General features: G+C 40.1%; 3 protein-coding genes and 1 long non-coding RNA gene across 6 annotated transcripts in view; 1 reads left to right on the top strand and 3 right to left on the bottom strand.

The window, feature by feature from the left end:
- The window catches only part of tmem170b (transmembrane protein 170B), a 79,329-nt gene extending 63,557 nt beyond the window's left edge, over positions 1–15,772 (bottom strand). Inside the window, exons 1-3 of one of the 2 annotated variants that reach the window (XM_077507974.1) lie at positions 15,708–15,772; positions 11,342–11,420; positions 11,039–11,104 (exon numbers count right to left, since the gene is read on the bottom strand). The gene's annotated coding sequence lies outside the window, so the exon portion shown is untranslated. Of the gene's footprint in view, positions 1–11,038; positions 11,105–11,341; positions 11,421–12,589; positions 12,644–15,707 lie in introns of those variants that run through there. The other variant, XM_077507975.1, reaches the window with a different exon arrangement.
- nedd9 (neural precursor cell expressed, developmentally down-regulated 9) overlaps positions 1–17,911 on the top strand; it is a 34,846-nt gene extending 16,935 nt beyond the window's left edge. Inside the window, exons 3-7 of the mRNA XM_077507960.1 lie at positions 10,106–10,204; positions 11,539–11,694; positions 13,346–14,509; positions 15,740–15,829; positions 17,064–17,911. Coding sequence (XP_077364086.1) covers positions 10,106–10,204; positions 11,539–11,694; positions 13,346–14,509; positions 15,740–15,829; positions 17,064–17,633 — 2,079 coding nt within the window. The 3' untranslated portion in view covers positions 17,634–17,911. The remainder of the gene's footprint in view (positions 1–10,105; positions 10,205–11,538; positions 11,695–13,345; positions 14,510–15,739; positions 15,830–17,063) is intronic.
- LOC144007972 (uncharacterized) lies at positions 16,056–21,485 on the bottom strand. Its single transcript, XR_013280489.1, has 3 exons — positions 21,377–21,485; positions 21,227–21,302; positions 16,056–16,166 (listed from the first exon to the last, which is right to left on the bottom strand). It is a non-coding gene; the product is annotated as an uncharacterized LOC144007972 (long non-coding RNA).
- A 1,173-nt stretch (positions 21,486–22,658) lies between these two features.
- Positions 22,659–25,243, bottom strand: smim13 (small integral membrane protein 13). Of its 2 annotated transcripts, none has more exons than XM_077507977.1 (3): positions 25,025–25,243; positions 24,782–24,900; positions 22,659–23,659 (listed from the first exon to the last, which is right to left on the bottom strand). In XM_077507977.1, the coding sequence occupies exons 2-3, from the start codon at positions 24,855–24,857 to the stop codon at positions 23,469–23,471; spliced, it is 267 nt and encodes an 88-aa protein (XP_077364103.1). In that variant the 5' UTR covers positions 24,858–24,900; positions 25,025–25,243; the 3' UTR covers positions 22,659–23,468. The 2 variants fall into 2 exon arrangements, with proteins under 2 accessions (XP_077364103.1, XP_077364104.1); XM_077507978.1 differs by having other exon boundaries at positions 24,782–24,875.
- Between the last annotated feature and the right edge of the window lie 85 nt (positions 25,244–25,328).

Raw genomic sequence — 25,328 nt, 5'->3', positions numbered from 1 at the left:
TGGAAAATTAAACGCGCTTCCACTGACAGCGTTTTGTGCCGTAATCGACGTGTTAATCGAGAGATTATATTAAGCCTCGGATGAGTAATTTTTCCTTGGATGTGTGCTTGCCAGGGAGCGCAATATCACCATAATGGAATTCGATTTTGCGTCTTGATAAGTGCGTCACATGCAAATGAATGTTCTCCTCGGGGTTCGTTTGTGCATTGTTGGGAATCCAGACAAGGCTCGGTTGTTTTGCAATGACGTCTCGCTATTGGACACAAGCGCCAACAGTCCAGTGTTTTTGAACATTCTCTGGTGTTGCCAAATAGTACAAGTTGTTTTTGGCTGTCCTGGTTCAACAATTCCTTTTAAGGTCTGCTGTTGATGATGATGATGATGATGATTCAGAATCGATTCGTGCGGTAAGAGTTGCTTTCCAAACGTATGAAAGGTTTCAGCGGTTCCCTTTTGTGTAATGGAAGACGAGAAATGATAACATTCTTCACATCGGGGAAGCTTTAACCTCCAATTCACCTTCATTTCTCTTCTATTTTTGCTTTTTTTTTTTGGCAGTCACTTTCAGATTCTGGTTTGAATTGGGATGGCTGAAAGCAAGGCAAGGAAAACAAAAAGTCATCGTAGTAATTTTTTTTTGTGGGCTTTATGTTTTTATATATACACTGCAGGTTTATTGGAATCAAGAGGGAATTAAACTAGTGTCAATGTATCATATCTATTATTATGGATAATATAATGGTTATTGGAGTACGGACCAATTTTATAATAATACATTTTTTATACATTTAAATAAATATTCTTCTGATTTATAATTTATAGTTCCTTATCATAAAGCGTGCCGAAATCTTGAAATAAGGCCTGCTATCGGTACTCGTCCATCCCTACTTTTCCTGTTTTTCAATTTCAAGTGCATGTAAAGGTCTACAAATATATACATTTTTTATATCTAAACGTGTCTCAAGATTACATGTGCCAATCATTGCATGTCACTAAGTAGTTCCCTCCAAGTGTTGAAACGGCGCACTCTTGCTCAAGCATATTTCCCATAGAAGATATACTTTGCTTCCACTGCAAATGGAGTTACATTTTTACCTAAAATAAATACTGTAAATAAAACAAACCAGTAGTGTGACAGGCTACACACTTAAGAAATAAATGTAATCATATCATTGTCATATAATTATTAGAACTGTGGAAAAAAAAAAAAAAAGATCAACACAAACATTTCTGCCTCGAAATGTAGGCAGTAATCGAGTACTGGATGGAGTAATCGCAAGGGTAATTCTAAAAAGATTTGTGACTGACAGACCTAGTTATCATAATGTGAAGACACTGATCATGTTAATTTAATTGGGAGACATCAATACCAATAAATCTTTTCCATTGTTTCTAATTTACCAGAAAATCACAATTCCCCATCACTAGTGAGCTATTTTTCAAACAGGCCCGGGGGCTACTTATGTAGCATGGGGGCTAACAGGTACCCTCTGGCACCACGTTGGGGACGTTGTTTATGGTAACCGAGCAACAAGCGCTCAGCTGAATCAAGATTCTTAGTACGCCGTCTGAACTGAAGTGATTTTCCTTTCACAACATGCTTCTACGAAGCAAGAGTTGAGGTCCATAAAAGCAAGTATTGTGACTGTTGTGATTCGTATGCAATACAAAAATTCAAAAGGATAACTTTCCATGTTCTTACTAGGTTGTTGTTGGACTAAATTAGCATGTGAAGCAAGTCCTAATTGAGTAGAAGCCATCTTTTTCGACTGCGGCTATAAAAATAAGTTGACTTCAACTTGAGTCAGCGGAGCTCATGTCCAATTTTTGCTTTCTGATCCAACCGCTGTACTTTCTTATTTCCCCCGAAATTTGTCTTCTGGTCCGCACAGTGCAGATCCAGATTGGCAACCGGCTATTTTCTCTTCATGTGGTGCGGCGCTTTGGTGTATAAATGCGCACTGAGGTTTGGCGCCGCTATCTCCCTCTGGTTTTGATGTCGGGCCCCTGTCCTTGACTGACCCTCATGGAGGCTTCACAGCGGGGCCCGCTTGGAACTCTTGGGCTGACCCGAAGAGGAGACGCCACTGTGCTCCCGTTTCTCAGTTTCTTGATTTTCTCTTGCGTTGTGAAAGGTGCGTCTGTTTCGCTCCACGGCGCCTCCACGTTCCCCCCTCTGACTCAGGCTGTGAGGTCATGGTGTTCAAAGATGGGTTGGGTTCAGAGTTCAAAGACCTCAGCCAAAGCGTCTTATCTACGCCTACCAGACGGCCTATTCATTCCTCACTTCCTGCCCCCGAGAGCTTTGCTCCTTGTATGGGCATTTCCTCAATTCGCTGCGTCATACCCACACAGCCAACGTCTTCAAGAGTGCCATAAAGATATATGGAACTGATCGACTCCCACGTAAATCCAAAGGAAGATTACTGATAAAGTTAGGTGTAACTAATGGCTTGTTCGTTTGCCGCCATCGTATTTTCTCCGGCCAGTCGCGAGTACGGCGATCTCAGGTGACTTATGCCTTCCAACGCTCGCCATTGTTGCCGCGGTGATGAATCGCTGGCCCGCGAGAAGTGCCCGAAAGGGAGGAACGCTCATAAATCAGTTGTAGCGGTGCGGTTTGCATACCGAGAGGGACTTTGCTCCTTGAAGGTTTAGAGCAGCGCTGGTCATAAATGAGTCATAAAGCAAAATGTGGCCGAATGACAGGAAACGCTTTGCTGGAAAAATTTGGCAATGCTGATTTGACCTATTGGTGGTCTTGTCTGTGGGATGGCTGATGGCTCTGCCTACCACTTGAGGTCGACATATGTGGTTTTTACACAATGGTAGCTTTTAAAACAGCTTTACACGATTGTACCGTAGTTCTCCATTTGGCTTTGCCCTGAAGGATCATTAATCTGTCGCTTCACAATATGCCCTATCCCCTCTGGGAATTACGACACGTAATGACGTTTTCTGAGAAACTAAACGCCGCGTGTCATCTTTGAACATTCCTGCGGATTGAGAAATGGCTTTGATGTGAGCGGATGAAAGATGATCCTTATTTTGAGCCTGAAGCTCCTCCTCAGTGACTCCCCTGCCGGTTTGGGTGTCGTCTTTTGGTTTGGCGACGCAGCAAAGGGATTAAATAATTACTTGCAATAATTGGTTTTGCACATTAACTCATTTGCTCTCAAAGACGTATTTATGCATTTTAGTTTTGTTTTTTATGCTAGAGCAGGATTTGAGGCTTTGATGCAGCCTCTGGCCTGAAGAGGTCGCGTAAAGCAATGGTAGTTATTACAAAATTCGGCCATCAGGTGGCAGCAGAGTAGAAGAGATCAACCAGGCCCACGTTGCAACAAGCTCTTTTGTGAATAATGATGAAACTTAGCTATATTCTAATGCTAATTGCTGCAAAACGGAAACAGTTACAAATATACTATTTTCCTGATGAAAGAAGAGACTAAACTTTCTTTTGGTAGGTTCCATGTTTTTATAGCAGTAGAACACAATAATCTGTGGGCCTTGCAAAAATCAGTCCAAATCCAGTAAAACAGGGAAAGGGGTTGCTTCAGTGAAAACGGCTGGGAGTGAATGAGTTACTTGGCAACTGAGTGGTAGTGGTAGATTTTTTTTTTACACAGCGATTCATCAAAGACACTCCCTACAGTAATTCCACGCTAACAGAACTGATGTCATTGCGTCGAAGCTTTATCAACATCCAGATAGGAGGACGAGAGATGCCGATTGATGGCAGTGGGAGGAACGAGATGAAGACGCGTGAATTGAGGAGTTGCCCAATTGCCGGAAGTGTCATTGTCGCCATCTTTTGGCGAGCTGTCTCATTAGGCTTGTAGATTTATGTCAGTAAGCTATTATGGGAGAGACCAATGAACAAGTGTGATATGATGTCTTCCTGTTCTTTTGAGCCACACACACACACTGCTTCTTTATCACGAGAGATCTTTCATTACGTTGATTTATAGCGTGAATCTTCAGTTTGAAGATACAACTGCACAATATAGTGTGATCCAATATAAGAGCTGCGTTTGTTTTCTGGTTTTAGCTTCTTGAGAGACAAAAATGTTGCAAACGGCTCTCAGGATAACATGTTGCAATTGCAAGTAGACAATCACAATTGAGCATTATAGTTTTTATAGGAGTTTAGCTCATGTATTATATGATTATTGGTGTCCCTTATGTACATATGATGAGTAGATTATTCAGCTTATACAGTTGCAACTGTTCAGTCGAGTATCCCTACGGCATTTGCCATTAAAAATAATAATAAATATAAATAAATAAAAATATAAATAAATAAATAAATATATATATATATATATATATATATATATATATATATATATATATATATATATATATATATATATATATATATATATATATCAAAATAGAAGGCAAAAATTTCTCCAATTTCAACATTTTTGTCAGATTCAAACCGCACTGCCAATTTTTTTCCTCAAAATGTCAAAAATAAGCTTAAAAAAAAAAAAAAAAATTCTCCTTTGTCTTAAATTTTAAAACCGATTCAAACCGTTCCAATTTGAAACCATTCAGTTTATTACTACTGCATTTTCTTTTTCAAAATAAAAAGGCACAAATCCAAATATTTTTTTCCTGCTCTACTTTCAATCAAACCGTTCCAACTTTAAACTGTCCGGATAACCTAGAAGTTGTTTTCCAAATAAAATGCAAAATTATTATTTCCTTTTGTTCCCCTCTTATTTCTACATTTTGACCGATTCAAACTGATCCAACTTTGAACTATTGATCTTATCCCTCCCACACCTTTTTCAAAATAAAAGCCCCAAAATGTGATTCTTTTTTCTCCAAATTTTTACATTTCACTGATTCAACCCATTCAGACTTTAAACTATTCAGCTTATCCCTACCGCAAAGTTTTTCAAAATAAAAGCAAAAAATGAATTTTTGTTTGTTTGTTTTTCTCGATATAATTTCTACATTTTGTGACATATTCAATCCATTCTAACTTCAAAATGTTCATCTCCTTCCAGGTATATCATTTAATAATATTCCAAATCATTCCACAAGTTTTCATTCAGCTTCTCAACCTTCATATGCAATTTCTCCAAAAATTGCATTTTCTAGTTATTTGTTTTTATTGTTACTTTCCAATACCACATACTTAAAATTTCAAGTCAACAACATGAATCTCAAGCCAACTAGTTCTTGATATCATCACCACTATATTACACAGTGTAAAATGTTCTGTGTGTGCAGTACATAAAATCCAAGGAGGTTTACAACAAGCTCATCAAGCACTTGTTGACATTATGACGACATCTCTCAAATAACACCGAAGTAAAGTCTTAAAACGTCCTACCTGCCAAAGCCCGAGCCTGCCAATGTGCTAAGCAAACAGCAGGAGGGCCGTGACTCACTCACCGCCGCGCATCGGCATTAGCGGCATATTAGCTTGGCTCCTCGGGGCACCAGTCTAAACCTGATCCTGCTTTAGTCACACAGTTCGCGCTACCTCCCCCATGAAGGAATCCTCGGAGCCTATCACCTTCGTGCGAGCAAATGTTTGTTCTGTCGCTCATGATGTCATCGCCTTGTTAAAAAACAAAAAAAAACAAGGGTGCCATCGGCGCCACGAAAAAAGCACCAACCTCATCGGAGTGGGTAAATATTTACAAAGCACCAATTATGACAGTGGCCGGCCCGCCTCGGAGCAACAGCGCGCTGGGTAAACAAGAGGGAGGAGATGGGGGGGAATAAATGAGCAGTGTGCGTATGCTCTGAGGCGATGACACGTACCTGTGGAAAAGGTCACTGGAGACCTTACACGGATACGGACGCTGCCATCTGCATGTGGCAGCTGAGTCCAGGTATCCTCTTATCGCCAACGCGCAGATTCAAACCCGCAGGGCTGGACTGACCTTTAACAGTCTCTTGCCGTTTACTTTTAATACAGTCTGGGATGGTAAACCTTTGCAATTCCAAGTATGGAAATGAAATGCACAAGCAACAGGCATGATAATCTGCGTATTCATTTTGACTGTGAGTTGGAGCCTATACCAGTGCACTATGGGTGTGATCAGTTCATCCATCTTAAAGCTCACCTGAAATGAGCTTTGCAGCAATGACACCAACCATCCTCTGGACGCCCTGATACTGGATCAAAAGAAATGTTCACGAAATTGTACCTTGTTGTAGAGTTGCAGTCGCCACTAGGAAGGTCTACTGTTAGCCTAGCATCAAACGAGCGGATTTTGGTGGGTGTGGCCAAGGCTCGCCAGACTTCCGTGTGTTTTTGACTACAAAATGAGTTGGCCGTGGCCAAGTCTCATCTTTTCCGTGTGCTCCTGTTTACAAACAGTCTTCACGTCTGCACCTGAAGGAATATTGGAAATGCTTTACTTTCAATAGTTGGTACCGATCCCGGGATAAGTGAAAGATGTTATGCTAATCCACGTTTGTATTGTCCCAAATTCCTGAAGCAGTTGTCAGTAAAATGTTTGCCACAAACTGTCAGGACTGCTAACCCTCCTCACGATGCACATATTCCGGGTACAGCTACTGGGATTGACACCCCCGTACCGGTCGAACCATAAGTCCTACGGGGTAAATGAATACATCCACGGAACCGGGTCGACCTAGGCTTTCCATCAGCGTTGGTGCCGGCCCTCCATAACCCTCCGGGCCGGAGATACAGGACCGCGAACACTGCCACCCTACTCGGGGGAACTAACGCGGGAGTTGCTTGGGCATATTGAATGCATCAATACAGTCCAACCACAAGCCTTTCTGTGGCAGAAGAATTTTTTTTGTTGTCCTCTGTACAATCTGGTTCAGAGCAGTTCCTATGGGGTTGTTTTGCTGCCATGCTGTCTTCCTGCTGCTGCTGCTGTTTGTTCGTGGGTTGGAAATCTCCGGAGGAGGGAGGGGTTGAAAATTGCGAGGGTGGAGTTCGCGCTGAGCTAGTGACGTGTAAAACCGAAAAGGGTGGGGTTAGTTACGTGTAAAACCGACCTGCTAAAACAAACCATTTGAGAGTGCTGTTTGACATACTTTGATACATACGGCCATAGAAAAGGGAAACATGGATCGCTTATCTTACAACTTGGGGACTTTGTCAGGCTGTAGTAAGGCATATTTATGACCAAAACCCCCCAAAAAGTGAACATTTCATATGAGGCGACCTTAAGTCATTTTCATCTAACTTGCACCCAGTCACTTCGGATGTGCCTCAGGGCTCTGTTATGGGTCCTCTGCTTTTCATAATCCAACTCCTCCTTAGCACCATTTTCCAAAAACGTTATCTCCGCTTCCACGTTCCATGTTAGCATTCCATTATCGTCCTTTGAAATATTCTAACAGTACTTGTTACTATTTTTGTAAGCCTGCTGTGTGTCAGATACAGCATTGAGATTGTGGGAAGTCTATTTGAGCGACGGTGCGTGAGAAGAGCGAAAAGCAGCAAGTCTATTTATTCCTCCAGCAGTTTATTTCGGCCTCGGTGTACGTTTCAGTTGCGAGCTGCCGGTATGCTAGCAATGAACACCTTAAATCACCTCAAGCTTGTTCAAATCGGACTGATTAGAACCATATGAACTTCACTTTGGACTCCAACGTTGAATGGCATTCCATTCCATACTCAGCAACATACTCCTATTTTCCATTCCTCGCCACCCCCCTCTGTTGACTTTTTTTTTTTTTTTCATAAATCTCTTTAACAGACCAGTCCCCTTCAACCCGCTTCTGCTTTCCCTGAAACATTAATCCCGTTGTGTGCTGGCTGAGCTTTTCTTCATGATCAGAGGCGCGATTTGGCAACTAAGGCAGCTTTGCGGTGACTAAAGTCTCGCACCTTTCCCCACCGGTGGCATTCGTACAATTCCTATTTGGAATCTTGCTCGTTCCGGTGAGGCGACGGTAGCGAGTGGGGGTGGAAAAAGCAGTTCTGGGCCCAGAGAAGGACATTCCCAGAATTCCTCTGTCTGTCTGACGCAGCGAGGAGGTCTGCAGCTCTGCTTTTAGGGGATACGAGACAGCAGTGCGGGGGGAGGGAGAGTGGAAAGAGTGGGATTAGGAGGTGTGGAAGGACTGATCAGCGTTGACGGGAAAGAGGGCAATATATAGGATTTAAAGACAGAAAAAAAAAAGGAGCAAGGCAAGATTGTCAGTGGGCCAAGCAAGATGATTTGCTTTCCAAGCTGTAATCATGTCATTATGCTCAAAGACTGTCTGCAGCATAGCGTTAAATACGCATTTGGATTGATTCATCCATAGCAGCAAAGATTTGAAAGGAAGAAAGTTCACTTGAGCGTGTCTGTGTTTTTACCTGCAGTCTATAGTAGTCTACCTTCTGACTGAAATCAGATGGGATATGCATGACCTTGAAATGGATTAACCACATCGGAAAACGGATGAAATGGAGAAAAGCGGGTATTGTGCATGTGTGTGATTATTGTTCTACATTTAAAAAGGGTATATTTTTTAAGCGCCATTTTAGGCTAAATAAAAATAAATAAAAATCTGCCTGTAGTCTTGAACATTGTGTTGAAGGAAACAATGTGTTAGTGTTAGTCTAATGCACTCAGGGCCCAAGAGCTGCACCATAACAGAAAAATATGCAGCAGCCAATATTTTGAGTCATTTACTTCTACCTTCCAATCTATATTGTTATGATTAGTTTAATTTTTCACACGTTTTTAGATTTTCTGCCTTTCTTTTTGGCAATTTATTGACATGTTATGGTTATTTTCTGCCTCTCCTTCATTTTTGGACGTATTAAGATTTGTACTTTTTTGTCTTTTTTTCTATCAATTTCTGACATTTTGGCAATTTTGTGGTCATTTTATGGTCATTTTCAGGATTTCTTCTTTTGATTTTGGACATTTTATGTTTAATTTTTGAACATTTTCTTTCCTGCCTTTTCTTAAATCAACTTTCTCACTTTTTTGGCAGTTTTGTGGACATTTTATGGTTATCTTTAGGATTTCTTCTTTTGTTTTTGGACATCCTATAGTAATTCTATACATTCTAGAGTAAAACATTTTCTTTTGTCTTTTTTTTTTCCATTCTTTGTTATTTTGGCAATTTCATGGACATTTTATGGCAATTTTCTGCTTTCACTCATTTTGGAAAATTTATGGACACTTTTTGGAGTTCTTTTTTTTTTTTTTTTTTAACATGAAAGTTTTAAAAATTACCTAACTTTTCCATCTCTCTTTTTCTGACAACTTAAAAAAATGGACCCCAACATTTTTTGAATATTTAATCTTTTTTTATGTAAATCAATTCAATTTAAACAAAAAATATCTAAAAAACACAAAATGTAAAAAAATATAGAGCCACAGGAGAGGGACTAAACTGCCACATATGGCTCCACCATAGCCACAAGTTCCAGACCCCTGATCTTCAAAGACGGTCTTAGCTCACTGTTAGTGGGCTGTGCTACCAAACCCGATGGTGCCAGTTCGATCCCGGCTCACCGTTATAAAAAATAAATAAGTATCAAGGCTGGGCCTGTTTTTTTGGAAATGAAAATATGGTCACTCACTTTACATTATGCAGACATGAACTCATAATGCCATAGCCTAAAAATGTCCTGTGATTTCTTACTCATGTTGGTTTTGAGGCAGTTTGTGGTTTTTTTTTTTTTACCTTTCACCCGACCGTGATCAGCACAGCACTGACATGATGTGACAGCGAGCGAGACGGTAATGAGGCCCGACAGCTGGCACATGCTCGGCATCCTAAACCTCTAGCTAAGCACAACACCTAATTGACGTCCTCGCAGCAGCTCAGCTGACTCATTCCAATTTCCATTACGCTGTCAGTACCTTTTTATGACTTCAGGTTTCAGTTTAAATCTTCTAATAGAGTCGGGGGTTTTTCTACTACCTAAACAAGGCAGTATGACGATCTGTCTTGCTTACCTACCGCAACTATCGCCGCTCATACGAGGACTTGAAAAGGAGAAGCAGGCTCAATGATGATGAGCAATCCGAAAAACAGACGCACAGAAGTTGGATTGTGGGTGGCGAGATGGCGTGTTTGTCGTAAACCAGGTGTCGTTTTTAGACAGCAGCTCTCAATGTTTGCTCTTCTCCCTGCTGTGATTGGACAGGTGGTGACCCCCACCAGGGTGGGACAGTCGTACACCTACAGCCCAGGCCAGCACAACCAGCAGGACCTCTACGATGTCCCACCCAGTAGATCACAAGGGGTACGTGTCTTTTGTTGCTTTTTACACTCACGCACACAATTAGCCTTCTCGAAGAATAGAATCCGGTGCGGAGAAAAGGAGTCTACCCGTGTTTGGTTTTCATTGTCTTGAGAGGTTCTATGACGACAAAAAATAGGGATGTTTGATACCACTTTTTTTTTCCCAGACTGATACCAGTAAGAGAACGCAACTCAAGTAGTCACCGATACCACTAGTAGTATGTATCAAACATTAGATACCCCCCCCCCCCAAAAAAAAACAATGAGAGATCATTTTAATAAAATAAGACCTATATATCCAAAATAGCGCATTGTTCCTTAAAATTACATGAAATTGATTGCAATTTTCTGTCCTTCTTATGTGTCGGCCTCCGTCGCGAGTATTGATACCTTGATATAAGGCCTAGTATTTGGTCTTTGCCCATCCCTAATAATAACAAAAACTTACCTATGTAGAAGTTACATTGTTGTTATTCACATACTGTTATAATTCACAAGTGCAATATGCTGTAATTGCTAATTCATTCTTTAAAAAAAAATTTTTTTTATGTGACCAGACAAAGTTTGTTCATGTGTTCCCCGTACAAACAAAAACAAGTGCTGTTTGGAAATACATAAAAATATGTGCTTTAAAAACTAAATAAGTAAAAACCATGAACTCTTATTTTAAATTGTGTATGCACATCTGAGATATCACAATATGAAAAGCTTTTAATTGTTGGGGTTTTTCCACTAACCGATGCAAATGCATCCAAAAATACAGTAAATATTCAAATAAAAAACAAAGTTAATCAAATAAAAAGCAGTAGCAAAAAAAAAGTGAACAATTCCTTACCTTTGGAAGTAGTTCATTGCATGCCATTGTCGAAATGTCGGTCAAGACTAAACTGTCAGAAATTACCTGTTGTATGAAATAGTAGAAAATTGTGTCAAGTTTGGCATGATGGAATTGTGGAAGCAAAAGTGGAGAGGAGGAAAAACAGGAAGACAAAGAATTCACAAAAAAATGCAAACAAGCTGCGTGGTAGAATCAAAAACACTAAATTAAAGTCAATGTACCAAAGAAACAAGTCAGGAAACAACATGGAAGAAAGCAGGGAAGCAAATACACGCAAACTAACAAGACAACGAGGCACACCTGGTCAAGACACAGTCGCTGGAAGGAGCTGATTGGTTGGCCACGATTAGGCCTGACGAGAACAGGAGGAGATGAAAACCTAACAAGCACAAGAAATGAATATTTTTAGAAGGCAAAAGGGAAAATAAAAGACTTTTTTTTTTTTTTTTTTTTTGCTATTAGTAAAAGCCTGAAATGTGATTATGTTCCTTTTCCAGGTGTATGATGTTCCACCTGGTCAAATGTTGGGATCGCCATACCCTGGCCAGCACGGAGCTGCACGCAACCAAGATATCTACGACGTGCCCCCGTCACAAGCGGACATCCGGACACAAGGACAAGACGTTTATGACGTCCCTCCTTCTTCACAAGCGGTAATAAAACACTCAAGATTGCGCTTTTGTTTACTTTCGGAAGGAAGTAATAGCGATGATTTGAAGTTATTGATACAATTCTTGCCGTTTGTCACAATTGGCGTGGGTTAAATTAATAATACGCTAAATGTCCCATTTATGACATTCTTGTGGTCACGCTGAGCTGCCAGCAGTTGAACCAAAGCTGCATGAGTGTGGTTAATTCTGTCTGAAGCCTCCACGGGAAAGTCAAAAACAAAACTCTTTACTTTCCACAGATTCTACGTTTTCATTTTTTCAGGCAGGCGTCCAACGGTTTGTTTCTTATCAGCAGATATATGGCGGGTGTCGTTAAGAATTGTAGTTGAGAAGTGCATTTCAAGCCTTGTGAGAATTATTCGACTTGCCTCCATTTTAGTCGCACAACATGAATGTGAAAGAGAATCGAACGTTAGCAAGCTTTTACTAGCTTCTTCCGCTAGCTAGCCACTCCAGCACAGGGCTATTATAATTTTGGAATTGTCATTATAGTGAGTTTTTATTTTGTTTGGAGTTTTGCTTTTTAAATTTAGTTAGTTTTAGTTTTCGGGGAGGCTCTGTTAGTTATTAGTTTTTAGTTATTTCAAACATTAGCAAGCTTTTACTAGCTTCTTCCGCTCGCTGCTAGTTAGCCACAGTGCTATTATAATTTTAGAATTGTCATAGTTAGTTTTTATTTTGTTTGGAGTTTTGCTGATTAAATTTAGTTAGTTTTAATTAGTTTTCAGGGCGGCTCTGTTATTAGTTTTTAGTCATTTCAGAAACGCTTAGTTTTAGTATACTTTTTGTTAGTTGTAGAATTAGTTTACATTTAAAAAAAACGTGTATTACTTGTGTGCAAGATTTAATATTGTAAAATGAAAAACGCACTTCTTACCTCGTGTTGCGTTTTGGCTGAGTCAAATAAAAAAGTAGGCGCGGCGAGCCATTGGAGTCAAACTTGTCAACAAAATTGTCGCCCAGAAGTCATGTCATCTGAAGGTGCTTTTCTATTGGCTGCTACTTAATGACACACACTTTCAAAGATCCTTATTCTGGTTAATATTGAAATAAATATACTTAAAATCAATCCCAATGGCTCATGTTTAAAAAAAAAAAAAAGTAGTTTCAGTTGTTTTTTTGTTTTTCATGATTGTTGGTTTTGTTTTATTTTGTGACCGAAAATGTTTTTTAAATTGCAGTTTTAGTTATATTGTTAGTTTTTGTGACCCAACTCCTGCTAGCGACTCATTAGCTGCTCCGGCTAAATCTGGCTTGTTCAGTCTTTCGTCGTCTGTCCCCAGGGTTCACAGTGGCGGCCAAGCCGGCGTTGCTCGATTTTGCTTGCTCACGCAAAATAAGAATAGGCTTACGAAATGTGGTCTCCGCTTCGAAACGCACGCGCTTCGGCTGCATTTTTGATTTAGCGACATTTAGTGATCACTTATTACCACTGCCCTATGTAAATAAAATAACATTGAAAAAAATAAAGCCTACAATGACTAAAATGAAGCTGAATACGAACTTTTTAATTGGTGCCATGACCTGGATACAAAACGACCACAACACAACCCACATACTCAAGGCCACAGTAAATTGCAATGTCAATGAATCGTTAAGTCCTAATGTAATCATGCCCGTCCTTCACCTTCAGGTCTACTCGGTGCCACCCTGCAGAGCCAACCCCGCCCAGCAGGAGGGCACCTACGATTTCCCGCAGCCTCTCAAGCAGCTGCAGGAGGGCATCTACGACGTCCCTCCGCCCACCCTCATCAAATCCACACACAACGCTCCGTCCGTTTACGACTTCCCCCCCAGCACGGAGCCCGCTGGCCATCCCCAACAACACAACAGCAACGAGGGCATCTACGACGTGCCGCCGAGCGCGCTTCTCTCCGGCGGGGCGGCTTCACCCAGCGACGTCTACGACGTCCCCAGGGGCCTGCAGGGGCCCCAGCACAGAAGCCCGCCCGCCGAGCGCGACAAAGACGCGTACGACATCCCCGCGCAGGAATCGCGAGCCGTGGCCGAGGCGACCGACGGCGTCAACCGCCTGTCCTTCTCCAGCACGGGCAGCACGCGCAGCAGCATGTCCACGTCATCCTCCTCAACGGCGACCAGCTCGGAGGGCCGCCTGGCGCTGGACGTGGACACGGCGGTCCAGAGGTTGTACCGTCTGCAGCAGGCTGCGGAGGTCTCGGTGGGCGCTTTGCATTCCATGGCGGCGTCCCCCCATTGGAGGACTTTCCCCTTCATGGAGCGCCACGCCAACGACGTCCGCGCGGTCCTGGACAGGGTCCGAGTCGGTCTTGGGGACTTGATCGTATTCGGTAAAGGGGCGGCGGCCAACGCCACCGCCTTGTCCGACTCCGCCCTCCACAGCAAGCTGAGGAGGCAGCTGGGCCGCCTGGAGGACTCGCAGCAGATCCTGCTGCAGATCTACCAAGTGTTGGAGAACGGCGGCTGGGCGCCCAATACGTTGGCCGCCGGCAAGCACCACAACAAGAGCGACGAGCTGGACCGCTTCGTCATGGTGTCCAGGACGGTGCCGGACGACGCCAAGCAGCTGGCCTCCACGATAGGGAACAGCGCCGAGCTGCTGTTCCGACGGACGCACGCGGACGGGTCCTTATCGAGCGGGAGCACGCCCGACGACAACATGGGCCACCCGCTCACGTCGCCCTCGTCGGATAGCGACACCTACGGGGGGCAGACCAAGCCCTTCCCAGTGCCGTCCAGCCAAGACAAGGACAACATGAACCACAGCGAGAAGTGCGTTAAAAGCTGGATGGAAGACTACGACTACGTACATTTGCAGGTACATTTTACAGTAGGGATATCCCCAACATTTTGGTGACTCTATATTTACTAAAATGCCCTGCATGTGGGAAAGGAGAGCCCAAGTTGCCTCTATACTTTTTAGCCATGTATTAAATCCCGTAAGAAAAGTAAAACACAAACAACAACACAGACGTAATATCTGCCGTCGACCACAGCTCACACTCACACAGTCAGGCGTCACACCTCACCAAGCCCCGCCTCTTAAAGGCACATGCATGTACACAGCCAATACAGTGTGTATTTTCGAGAGTCCGCCCGATATGGGTTTTGTTTTTTAGGCCCATACCAACAATAATATTTTGGAATAAAATTGTGATTGCTAATTAATTTAAAAAAATATATAAATCATAAAATTAAAAATTATTATTATTATTATTATTATTATTATTATTAAGTGTCAAACGGAAAAAAAACAAAAAAACCGAGTAAGATTGATTTGTCTTGGTACTTTTTCTGCCACTAGATGGCATAATTGCATTTATAAGATGGTGGTTTTTCATATCATATAAAAGAGATACATTATCTTACACGAAGACACTTGTGAAATTCTGCTTATTTTTAAAATTGTCAAACACAATTTGACCACACTCTCCACAAATATATGCATTCTTATTAAATTTACTACTGCTAAATTTTGATGTGAACGTGTCTGCTGTGTTGCGACTGGAATTCCCCCAGTAAAGACTTTCCAGTAAGGGGCGGTCATTAACCACACATTTAAAAAAAAAAATTAAAAAAAAAAATTAAAAAAAAAATTAAAAAAAAAGGAAATTAAAGGAACTTTAAATTAATGCACCAATTTTGACACCCCTAGCCAGTACACAAGAAATACAGAATTTTAAAAAAAGATAAGATTTTTGCTTGACACATAAAAATTTGTGGCATTAAAGGAGCTTTAAATTAAATCAAAATTAACGCACTAATTTTGACACCTCTAAAAAAATGTTTGGTTTTTTTGGTCCCTGAATTTAACATTTAAAGCAATAATAACATTTGACCGTTTTAAAAGATTAACATAGTATATTTAAATTACTATTTGTTTGCAACAGAGAGAAAAATCTGCCATTTTTTTCAGTGGGGGAATGTCTAAATCACATTATCTTGGTTATTATCTTTTTAAATCAGCCAATTATTTCTGAACATTTGATGCTGCAGTCATAAAAATACATATTTACCATTTTCTCACATGTATGTCCTCCTCTTGCAGGGCAAAGAAGACTTTGAGCGTCAGCAGAAGGAGCTGCTGGAGAAAGAAAACATCATCAAGCAGAATCAAGCTCAGCTGGGGCAGGAGCAGGTGAGCTTCAGCTTTTTTTTTTTTTTGCTTCCAAACAACATAATTGAGTCACCATCATCAACTCTAAATGTTGTCACTCCACTTGAAATGTGCATTCAGTAAAAAATATTGGATATAACCCTTTTTTTAGACCCACCTGAATGTGTGAAATTTTGCAATATAAAGAGACCATATTAAAAAAAAAAGTTTAATAATCTTACCCACTCACATAATTTAAACACATTTAACTTCATTTTATCAGACTGTTTGAAAATGGATTCTCACTTACACAGCTCTCCAAATAAGATAACTCTGTGTACTTTCTTCAAGCCGTTTTGTCCCTCTCAGCTGAAGGTTGCTGTCAAAGAGACAAATAAAAAGAGAATTAAACATGGTGCAGTTACACTCCAAAATGTCATTTTGTCATAACGAAAAGTAGACTAGCGTAATGCTAACATATGTGAAACGCCATAGACTTGCAAATGGAGATTAGCATAAATGTTATGATACATAATGCAGTATTGACAGCCAGATATTTTTGTTTACGTTGTCAACAGAGCAGTTTTTTCTTTTTTCTTTTTTTTTCCCCCCTTTTTGATGATTTAATTTTTTTTTTGGTTTGTTTGTTTTCTCCGGGTTGTCCCTTCCCTTCTGTTTTTTCAAAGAAAATGTATATTGAATGTTTATCACTTTTTTTTCTGATAATTTGGGACTAAGAAAAATATTCAGAAAAAATTTTGGGGATTTTTTTTATTATTTTTTTTAGTGGGGGCAGTGGGGCCAACCCTCAATTTTGTTGTTTATTTTATTTTTTATTTTTTTGATAATTTGGGACTAAGAAAAATATTCAGAAAAAAATGTTGGGATTTTTTTTTTTTTTTTATAATTTAAGTGGGGGGCAGTGGGGGCAACCCTCAATTGTCATAAATATTTTTGGGAGGTTATTATTTATTTATTTATTTATTTAGTAATTGATGTCAATAAGACTTTTATTTATTTATTTAGCCATTAAGGGGGTCAATGATACAATGATATATAAACATGTTGGGGAATTAAATCAAAATTGTGCAATTGAGCATAAAAAATAAAAAATAAATAAAAAACAGCCAAAAATATATTTGCCAATTACATTTTTCAACGGGATGTGTGAATGAATTATATGTCATCTTAATATCATTTATTGTCGTTTTCCTTTCGGATTGGGAAGAGCCTTTTTCATGCCAACAACTAATGTAGGTCACATGACTCTCTCCAGATCAACCAGTTCAAGAAGCTGGAGCAGGAAGTGATCAAGCCCGTGGAGAACGACATCTCGCAGTGGACGCCTCACCAACAACCGGGCCGGACGGCCGCCCCCCACGCAGAGACGCCGCCGCCGCCGCCGCCGCCGACGACGACGCCCTCCGCCTCAACCCGCACGTGCGCGCGCGACCGCCAGCTGCTGGGTTTCTACTCGGAGCAGTGCGAGCAGCACTTCGTCACGCTGCTCAGCGCCGTGGACGCCTTCTTCAGCTGCGTGAGTGGCGGGCAGCCGCCCCGCATCTTCGTGGCCCACAGCAAGTTCGTCATCCTCAGCGCGCACAAACTGGTGTTCATCGGAGACACGCTGTCCCGGCAGGCCGCCGCCCCCGAGGTGGCCAACAGGGTGATGAACTCCAGCAACGTGCTGTGCGACTTGTTAAAAACGGTGGTGGCCGCCACCAAGACGGCGGCGCTCAACTACCCCAACACGGGCGCCATCCAGGAGATGGTGGACAGGGTCACGGATCTTTCGCATCACGCGCAACATTTCAAAGAACAGTTGCTTCAAATGGCCAAATGGTAAACAAAAAAAATCTTTCTGGTGTAAAAACTTGCTGTTATGTAAATATTTGCTCTATTTTTGTCGAGATTGTTTTATGTGGACATTTTTCATAACATTCCGGTCCTATATTATGAAGCACCTTATGTTCGTTTCACTCATAAGTGTTGTTGATGTGTCGTTCGTACTGCTGGATGTGTGACAGTAGATGCTAAAATGATGTTAATATCCGCGTGTGTGCGTGTGTTTGTGTGAGGTGGGCGTTCTTCACAGATAAAGTAAAGACTTGTTCATATCCATGACACGGTGTCTTAAGTTTTTTTACACATTAGCTTGCGAACGTCACATGATGAAAACCACAAAATAATCTTATTTATATTGCACTTTATATTTATAAAAATACATCTCAAATGTACTGGCAACAATGAAAGCACAAAGGTCAATTAAAAATCAGAATAAAAGTCAATAAAATAAAATAAATAAACCGTGAACCATGATTGGTTGTTACCTGAGCAACTGTGATGCCATTTTCAGTCGACAGCAAGTGGTAAAATGGCCGCCCCTTCAGATGCTGCTTAATTCATATTCCACAAACGCAACATTAAGGACAACGCTAAGGGCACATAGAACTAAGGCTGCTCGATTATGAAAAAATTATAATTGCGACTATTTTGGCAATAATTGAAATCCTGATTATTCAAACTATTTTTTTTGGGGGGGGGGGAATTAAGAAAATGTGTAAGCATTTAAGACCAATTTAAAAAAAAAATAAACACTAAAATTATGTAGGTTCCTTTTGGACCAAACAGACTTTATAATATATATTTGTCAACAAAATAAACATTTATTAAATTAGTTATTTTAAAATTTTAAAAAGGTGTATAAATTTAACACCTCAATTTTTTTTATTAATAAATTTTAATTTAGTTGAAAATACTCCAAATTCTAATTATTTAGGCCAGGGCAGGGATACAAAAATGATTATCAAAATCATACATATTCCACAAAATCATACTATTCTTGCATCCCAATGTCATCATTATTATTTGTATTAGAACATCTTCAATTTGAAATAAAAGGTCATTGAAAATAGTGACAAGCAAATACAAAGACTTGTGTTCAATTTGGTGGTTTAAAAAAAATGATTGTAATACAGTAACTTAAAAATAAACAAATAAAATACTAATTTTGGTACATTTTTTTTTCATTAAAATGAAATGAACAAATACAATACATTTATTAAAGTTGACAAACTTGATTTGCTTCAGTGAACCACAATTTTTTTTTTCATGTATTTATCCTTTGTTTAAACAAGTAAGGCAATTATGATTAAGCTTTTCTCATTTACCAATTCTACCAACTGATTTGCAGAAATATGCAGCCAAATGTGTAAATTACTAGACGAGGAAGCAAAAGTGCAGCCTACATATGGTTCATTTTTTCCTTCCCTGTCAAATCCTCGTCACGATCAAACATGCAAAGAGTTATTCGCGGCTTCTATTCTAAAAATAGCTGGTTATTTTTAACAGCGATGACACGATTTCTCACTAAACGTGGGTGTGCTGCACTGTAAACTAGCGGAAGAAGTCCTCAGCATTCCTGTCGTACATTGGATGTGACAGAGGCAAATGAGGACATGAAGTGTTTTGTACGTGTTCTCCGAGCTGTGAGAGACATTTCCCCCCCAAAATGTCAAAACACATTTTGTCTGGCTGGAAGACGCTCTTCGAATCGGGTACATGCGAGTAGTACGTGTCCGACACAGAATCATCCTTTTCTCATCTACATCTTTACTAATCCCACTAAAGTTGTTTCATTACAGCCCGAGTGAAATGGAGTGTCTCCCCAAAGAGGGGCCACTCTATAGATAGAATGAAGAATAGATGCCCATAATCACAGCGAGGATCCTTCAAGCTCCCAATCAGAAAATCTCATTAAAGCTCTTTTCAAGCCTGGCACTGCATGCCAAGCAATTTGTTTTTATTATCTAGCGCATTCCTGCTCGCGCTCTACGGGGAGACGAGGAGGAAAAAGGAATTTGCAAATGCAATCACTTTTTAAAAAGGCTTCTCCGTATAACTAAATAGTCATGCGAAGATGTCAGCTCAATTGGGGTTGAGCAAAGTCTATTCGGTGCTAATCTGCTTTGCCAAGGCGAGGATAGGCAGTTTTGTTTAACTAACTGCAGGGAAATAAAGGTTGGCAAACAGTCATATACAACATTCGCAAAACAATATTGATCCAAGCTTTACTTTCAATTTCCAATATTCACTTAATAGGATGAAACTCCGGCTAGCTTCCTCACATACTAATAAAAAATAAATAAAAACAATTTTCCAGCGGTTAAGCGATATGGCAGAAGTCAGACGATTAATTTTAGTTGTAAAAATGTCATGTGGGGACGAGACAGAAAAAACATCGAGACCACCCTCCGGTCCTTATGACTGCATTTATCCGCTGTCGTTTCATTTTATGTGGAATATTTGACAAACATGCAAATCGCAGCGCTTTCAAAATGAGAAGATGCTGTCGATGAGCCGAAACAGAAAAGAAAAACAAGGAGTGAAGACAACAGCATCGATTAAGTGACATCAACTTAATGCTCAATCAATCAATATCAATGCTTCTTCTACTTTTATGCTTTGCCTTTTTATTAAAGTTAATTTTTATTTTGAGTTTTTTTTTTTTATTCAGTTAGTTTTTAATTAGTTTTTAGAAAAGGTGTGATAGCTTTTTTTAATGCTTTGTTTTGCAGTTTTTTTAGTTTTAGTATTAGTTTTGGTTTTAATATACAGAGTATTTCTCAGGTACAATATTAAACAAGAAAGTCGCCTGGCTACTTATTGTGCAATAAAGTAATTTAAACTACTATTTCAAACAAGCGTTTGGCCCTCGTTACTTTTTACAGATGTACAGTAATTCTAAAATAAATGCATTTAAAATGAACCCGGAAAACTCATGTGTGGCGTTAGTAGATAAAGAAAAAAAGATAAGGACATTTTCACTATAATTCTAGTTAACTTCATAAACACAAGATATTAAAGTGTTGGTACTAATAGTAACAGTTTTGACTGGGCTATGTCGCTCAAAGTCGTGAGAATATATTTGTGAAATATAGGCCAAATGCTAACAAAACATTTCCCATAATGCCACGGGGTAATTGCGCATGTCAAGTAAATACCCCGTGGCATAATGGGAAGAAGCGAAATGTTTGCTATAACATTTAGCTACGTTTAGCCCTTAGCTAGCCTCCGTATTACAGTACGTTCGAACAACATGGCCCAGTCAAAATTGTAGACTTGTTGTTTTTTGACAGTTTTAGTTATTTCGTTAGTTTTTAAACTGTAACCTTGCCGAACAAGAAATAAAACTAACGTATTAAAGCAAAACACAGATCATAACAGTTTGAGTGGAAGGCACAGGTGCTAAACTTTACCTAATTTTGCAATTTCGCATTCAATGGATGAGTATTGACGAGAGAGCGCAACATGTGGTCATGTCAGTGAATCATTGGCGTTATTTTAGTTCTGGCTGCTGACAGAGTCAATCGACGCCAGCTTCTGTCCTTCATCGAGCGTGTTTGCGTCAACAAGAAGTACAGTCCAAACACAACAAACCTGGCTCGGCAAGGTGCTGCAAAAACAATGGACTGACGGCTGGGGCTGCATTTTGGCTTGATCCAGATTGTGTCGCCTGAGATAACAAACAGGTGTCAGGCTGTTGTTGAGATGGAAAGAAAATGACTGAAACGAACGTCAGCTGCTCACCTTGTCTACAAGGGGACATTGAATGAGTGGCAATGTCACACAAACAGAGCAGCGTGCAGCAGAAGCAGAACGTGCACACACAGAGGCAGAGAAAAGCACTGGAGAGTGGATGTCATTTCCGTGGTTTACCACAATCATTTCCTGTAAAGTATTTGCTGAATTCGTAAATTACAGCTTCTCAAAGACAGAAGAGCTGCTTTTTCTTAAAAAGAAAAAAAATAAGGGCCAGCTGCAGGTTCCAGACCACGCAGCCAAATCTGAAGGGAAGGAGGTATAATAACCGAGAATAAAAACGCAAGTGGATGTTGGTTATCAAGTAAATATGGGCACAAAAAAAATGCATTGGAAGAATTTGATCGACTTTTTAAAATAGCATTTTTACACATTTTGGTAATATGTATGCAGAATGGCAGGGCACATATTTTAGGGAATAAAATCGCACCCACCACAAAAAAAAAAAAAAATCATAAAATAGCTGCAGGTTAATAATTATCTACTGCCATCTAGTGGAAGAGTAGTGGAACAAGCTAGACATAATTATTAACCTGTGTATCCATTTTTTGTGACATTTTAATATGTATATGTATGTATGTATAATATGTATTATAAAATAATACAGTATGTTTAATATGTGACATTTAAAATATGTGCCTTGGCTCAGTAAAAGGTTAGGAAACAAACACTGCACTTGAGCGAGTCAAACTTGGACTATGGCAAAGCAGGCTCCACCAGATTTTTCTGTACAATGCTGCCACCTCGTGGTCACCGTGCGAAATGCAGCTGAAGGGACCTCAACTATAAAAAAAAATTACGTTTGTCAATGAACGTAAACGCATTATGACGTCAGATAGTACACGTGCTTCTTTTAAGACGTAGTTTTTAAGTATTTTTAAATAATTCATACTTTATATTAAACATTTGTATTTATTTTCACCAATATGAAAAAACTTTACAATTATAAATAAAATAAAAAAAATAAAATTCATCACTCTTGAAACTTCAGCTTTACAAATCTCGTATCATTAAATATTGAGCAGCGGTATGTGTCTATGATATGCTTTATTGACGGTAAGGCATTTTCATAGTGATTTGTTTGCACAAATGTCATTCTGTTTTTATTTTTGGGGGTCGTACGGTTCACCAACGATGATAATATGTATTCCATTTTGTGCTGCTGTAAATTCTACTGAGACAAATTGGAGTTTTGTTTTGACCTGATACAGTAAATATAAGGCATTTACATGACAAACTGTTGAAAGCTCGTAAGACAAGAACCAAATAATTGAATTATGAAGACTTTAATATAAAAAAAAATAATTGAAGACGTTTGAGCAGAAAACAGAATTGAGCTCAATGTTTGGTTTAAAGCGGCTATGCCACAGAAATGGAAATCATCAATTAATTAAAAGGTGCAAGTTACAAATTAATTCCACAGTAAACCAAAGTAGATGACAAATATCAACAAGGCCTTGCTAGGCGTTCATTTGTCCTCACTGGAGACGGACTACAAAAAGGAGCTGATGTGACGAAAACAATGGATGCCATCGAGACTACAGTAGACGCTGGCTCGGGCAGAACAGAGACAGAGAGCGAGAGAGAGCGAGAGAGAGAGAGAGAGCGAGAGAGAGAGCGAGAGAGAGAGATAGTTAGTTTTTGGCGCCAAAATGGCGGCCTGTCTGTCAGCAAGGACATTGGAGCAAACATTTGGAGCTCCGGGATGTCAGCTTGTGTCATGTGTAGCAGCATCAAAACACACTAAAGTCAGTTCCTTGTAAAACGCTATTCAAGTGTATTTTTTTTTCTTTCTGAATTACGATATAGTGGAATGAAGCTCTATTTCATGTCATCCACCGGGTCCGTCTATCACTGAAATTTCCTTTCATTGCAATATAATAAGATGAACAAACCCACAGTTTGTCAGCCTTACTTCAAAACATAAACTTCATGGCCACAACAACAGACCCCCCCCCCCCCCCCCCTTATCTAGTAATGAAGAGTTGACATCTAGAAAAAGGATGGCGCTGCAAATGGCTTTCAGATCCTGCCTCCAACCGAGCGTCAGTCAGGAAAAGTCCCGGATTAGTGTAACGACCTACAAGGTGCTCTCCGGGAAGGCGACTCTTTGGCGCACAGTCCTGGGACGGTTGCGCGCGGGGACGGTAGCGGCGCGTTCGCCCTCGCTTTCGGACGGCTGCGCTTGCGCCCGCGGGGCGGCCGCGTCCCCGACAAGCTCGCGCAGGAACTTGAACTTGGACAAGAAGAGCTGCCAGACCACATACCAACCTAAGACAGGGATGGACCAACAATGACGTTCATCATTTTGGCGTGTTAGAATATAACTCAAATTGACAAAAAACGTATAGTATGAAAGTTGGTTTAAACTAGGGGTGTCAAGATGAGTGCATATCGAGTTGATTTAACACCACTAATTTTTTAACACTGCTTGTGAGGAGCAAGTGGTTAAGAAAATGGATGGATGGATGAACGCCCATCCCTTTCACTGTATTGTCATCAATGTCCAACATTAAATGCTTATGCCATCTACTGGCAGAAAAAAAATGACCTCAATACAAAACAATGTCTCAAACAGCATTATTTTTTTTAACTTTAACTTCAAATAGCTTTATGAATTACTATGAAATTATTAAACTATCAATAAACAATATACAACCATATCTGTATTAGGTTAATTTTTTTCCACTTATGTTAACAAGATCAGGAAAACCTGTGGGAAAAAATATGCATTGTATTTTATTGTACATTTAGAACAGATATAAAATGTGTGACAAATTTGCAATGAATCATGAATTATTTTAGTCTTGCTATTAATTAGGATTTAAAAATGTAATGGACTGAAACCACAAATTTAAACAAAACTGCTAATAAATGTTTATGTATGCAAAGGTTTATATTAAGCTGACTGTAACATTTTAAAATATATATATATATATATATATATATCAGGATTCGTAAATTGAGTGTGGGGTGCCCCAAGGGTCAATCTTAGGTCCAATTCTGTTTTAATCTATATATGCTTCCTCTTTGGGAACATCATCCGGAGACATGGCATCAATTTCTAGTTATGCAGAAAACACGTCTTAATATCCTCTTAACTGTATTTTAGTTAAGTCACGGATGGCACTAAACTTCCTACAGCTCATCTAAAAGGTTTAAATGAGATTCCATGCATGCTTCCTGGTAGTATCACATCGTGACACACCAGCACGAGATAAAAATAAGACTCTTGGGAGACATCGAAACTTGCTAAATGACTCCCAATCCTCGTTTCAAGTGAACGCAATCGTCTCTCTCAACGTCCATTAACAATGACGCACATTGGCCTTACTGTAAGCCATCGATGTTATATAATATGAACATGAGAATAGTCACCCTTCCCAAACTTACCGCACAACATGAAGATAAGGACACAAAGCAGCGTGGCCACAATGACCAGCAATGTGAGCCCGACACTTTGCCACATCTTAGCTGGACACTCGGTCTGCCGACGAGGATCGGGGTAGCAGCTTATTTTCCAAAGGCCACCATAGAAAATAGAATTAAAACATACAGTAGTAGGTTAGCTCCCTCACGCAGTTAGCCAACACGAGAGAGACAAAAACAAAACTGCGGCGCGCCGCACACTCTCACTGTAGCCTGCTAGCATGTGGCTACATCGATTAGCTTAAGCGTGAACTACAGCCGCTTTCACGCGAGCTCTCGAGACCAAAAGAGGGCGTAAAAGCTATCTTACAGTAACCAGACCCAGCATATTCGGGACCGCCATATTTCAGCTACATATCGGTCTACGTTTTGCTAGCTCTTTAATGAGTAATTCTGTTGAATAGACCGACACTGCGGCTGCGCCAAGCCGCATTGACTTCTGGGTAATGTAGTACTGAAAAATAAACGCGGAAAAGGGACGGTCCACCTTTTTTTTTTAACTCGTGGTAAT

Source organism: Festucalex cinctus, chromosome 19, assembly GCF_051991245.1.
Source record: "Festucalex cinctus isolate MCC-2025b chromosome 19, RoL_Fcin_1.0, whole genome shotgun sequence".
NCBI lineage: Eukaryota > Metazoa > Chordata > Actinopteri > Syngnathiformes > Syngnathidae > Festucalex > Festucalex cinctus.
This window is presented reverse-complemented; position numbering and strand designations above follow the sequence as displayed.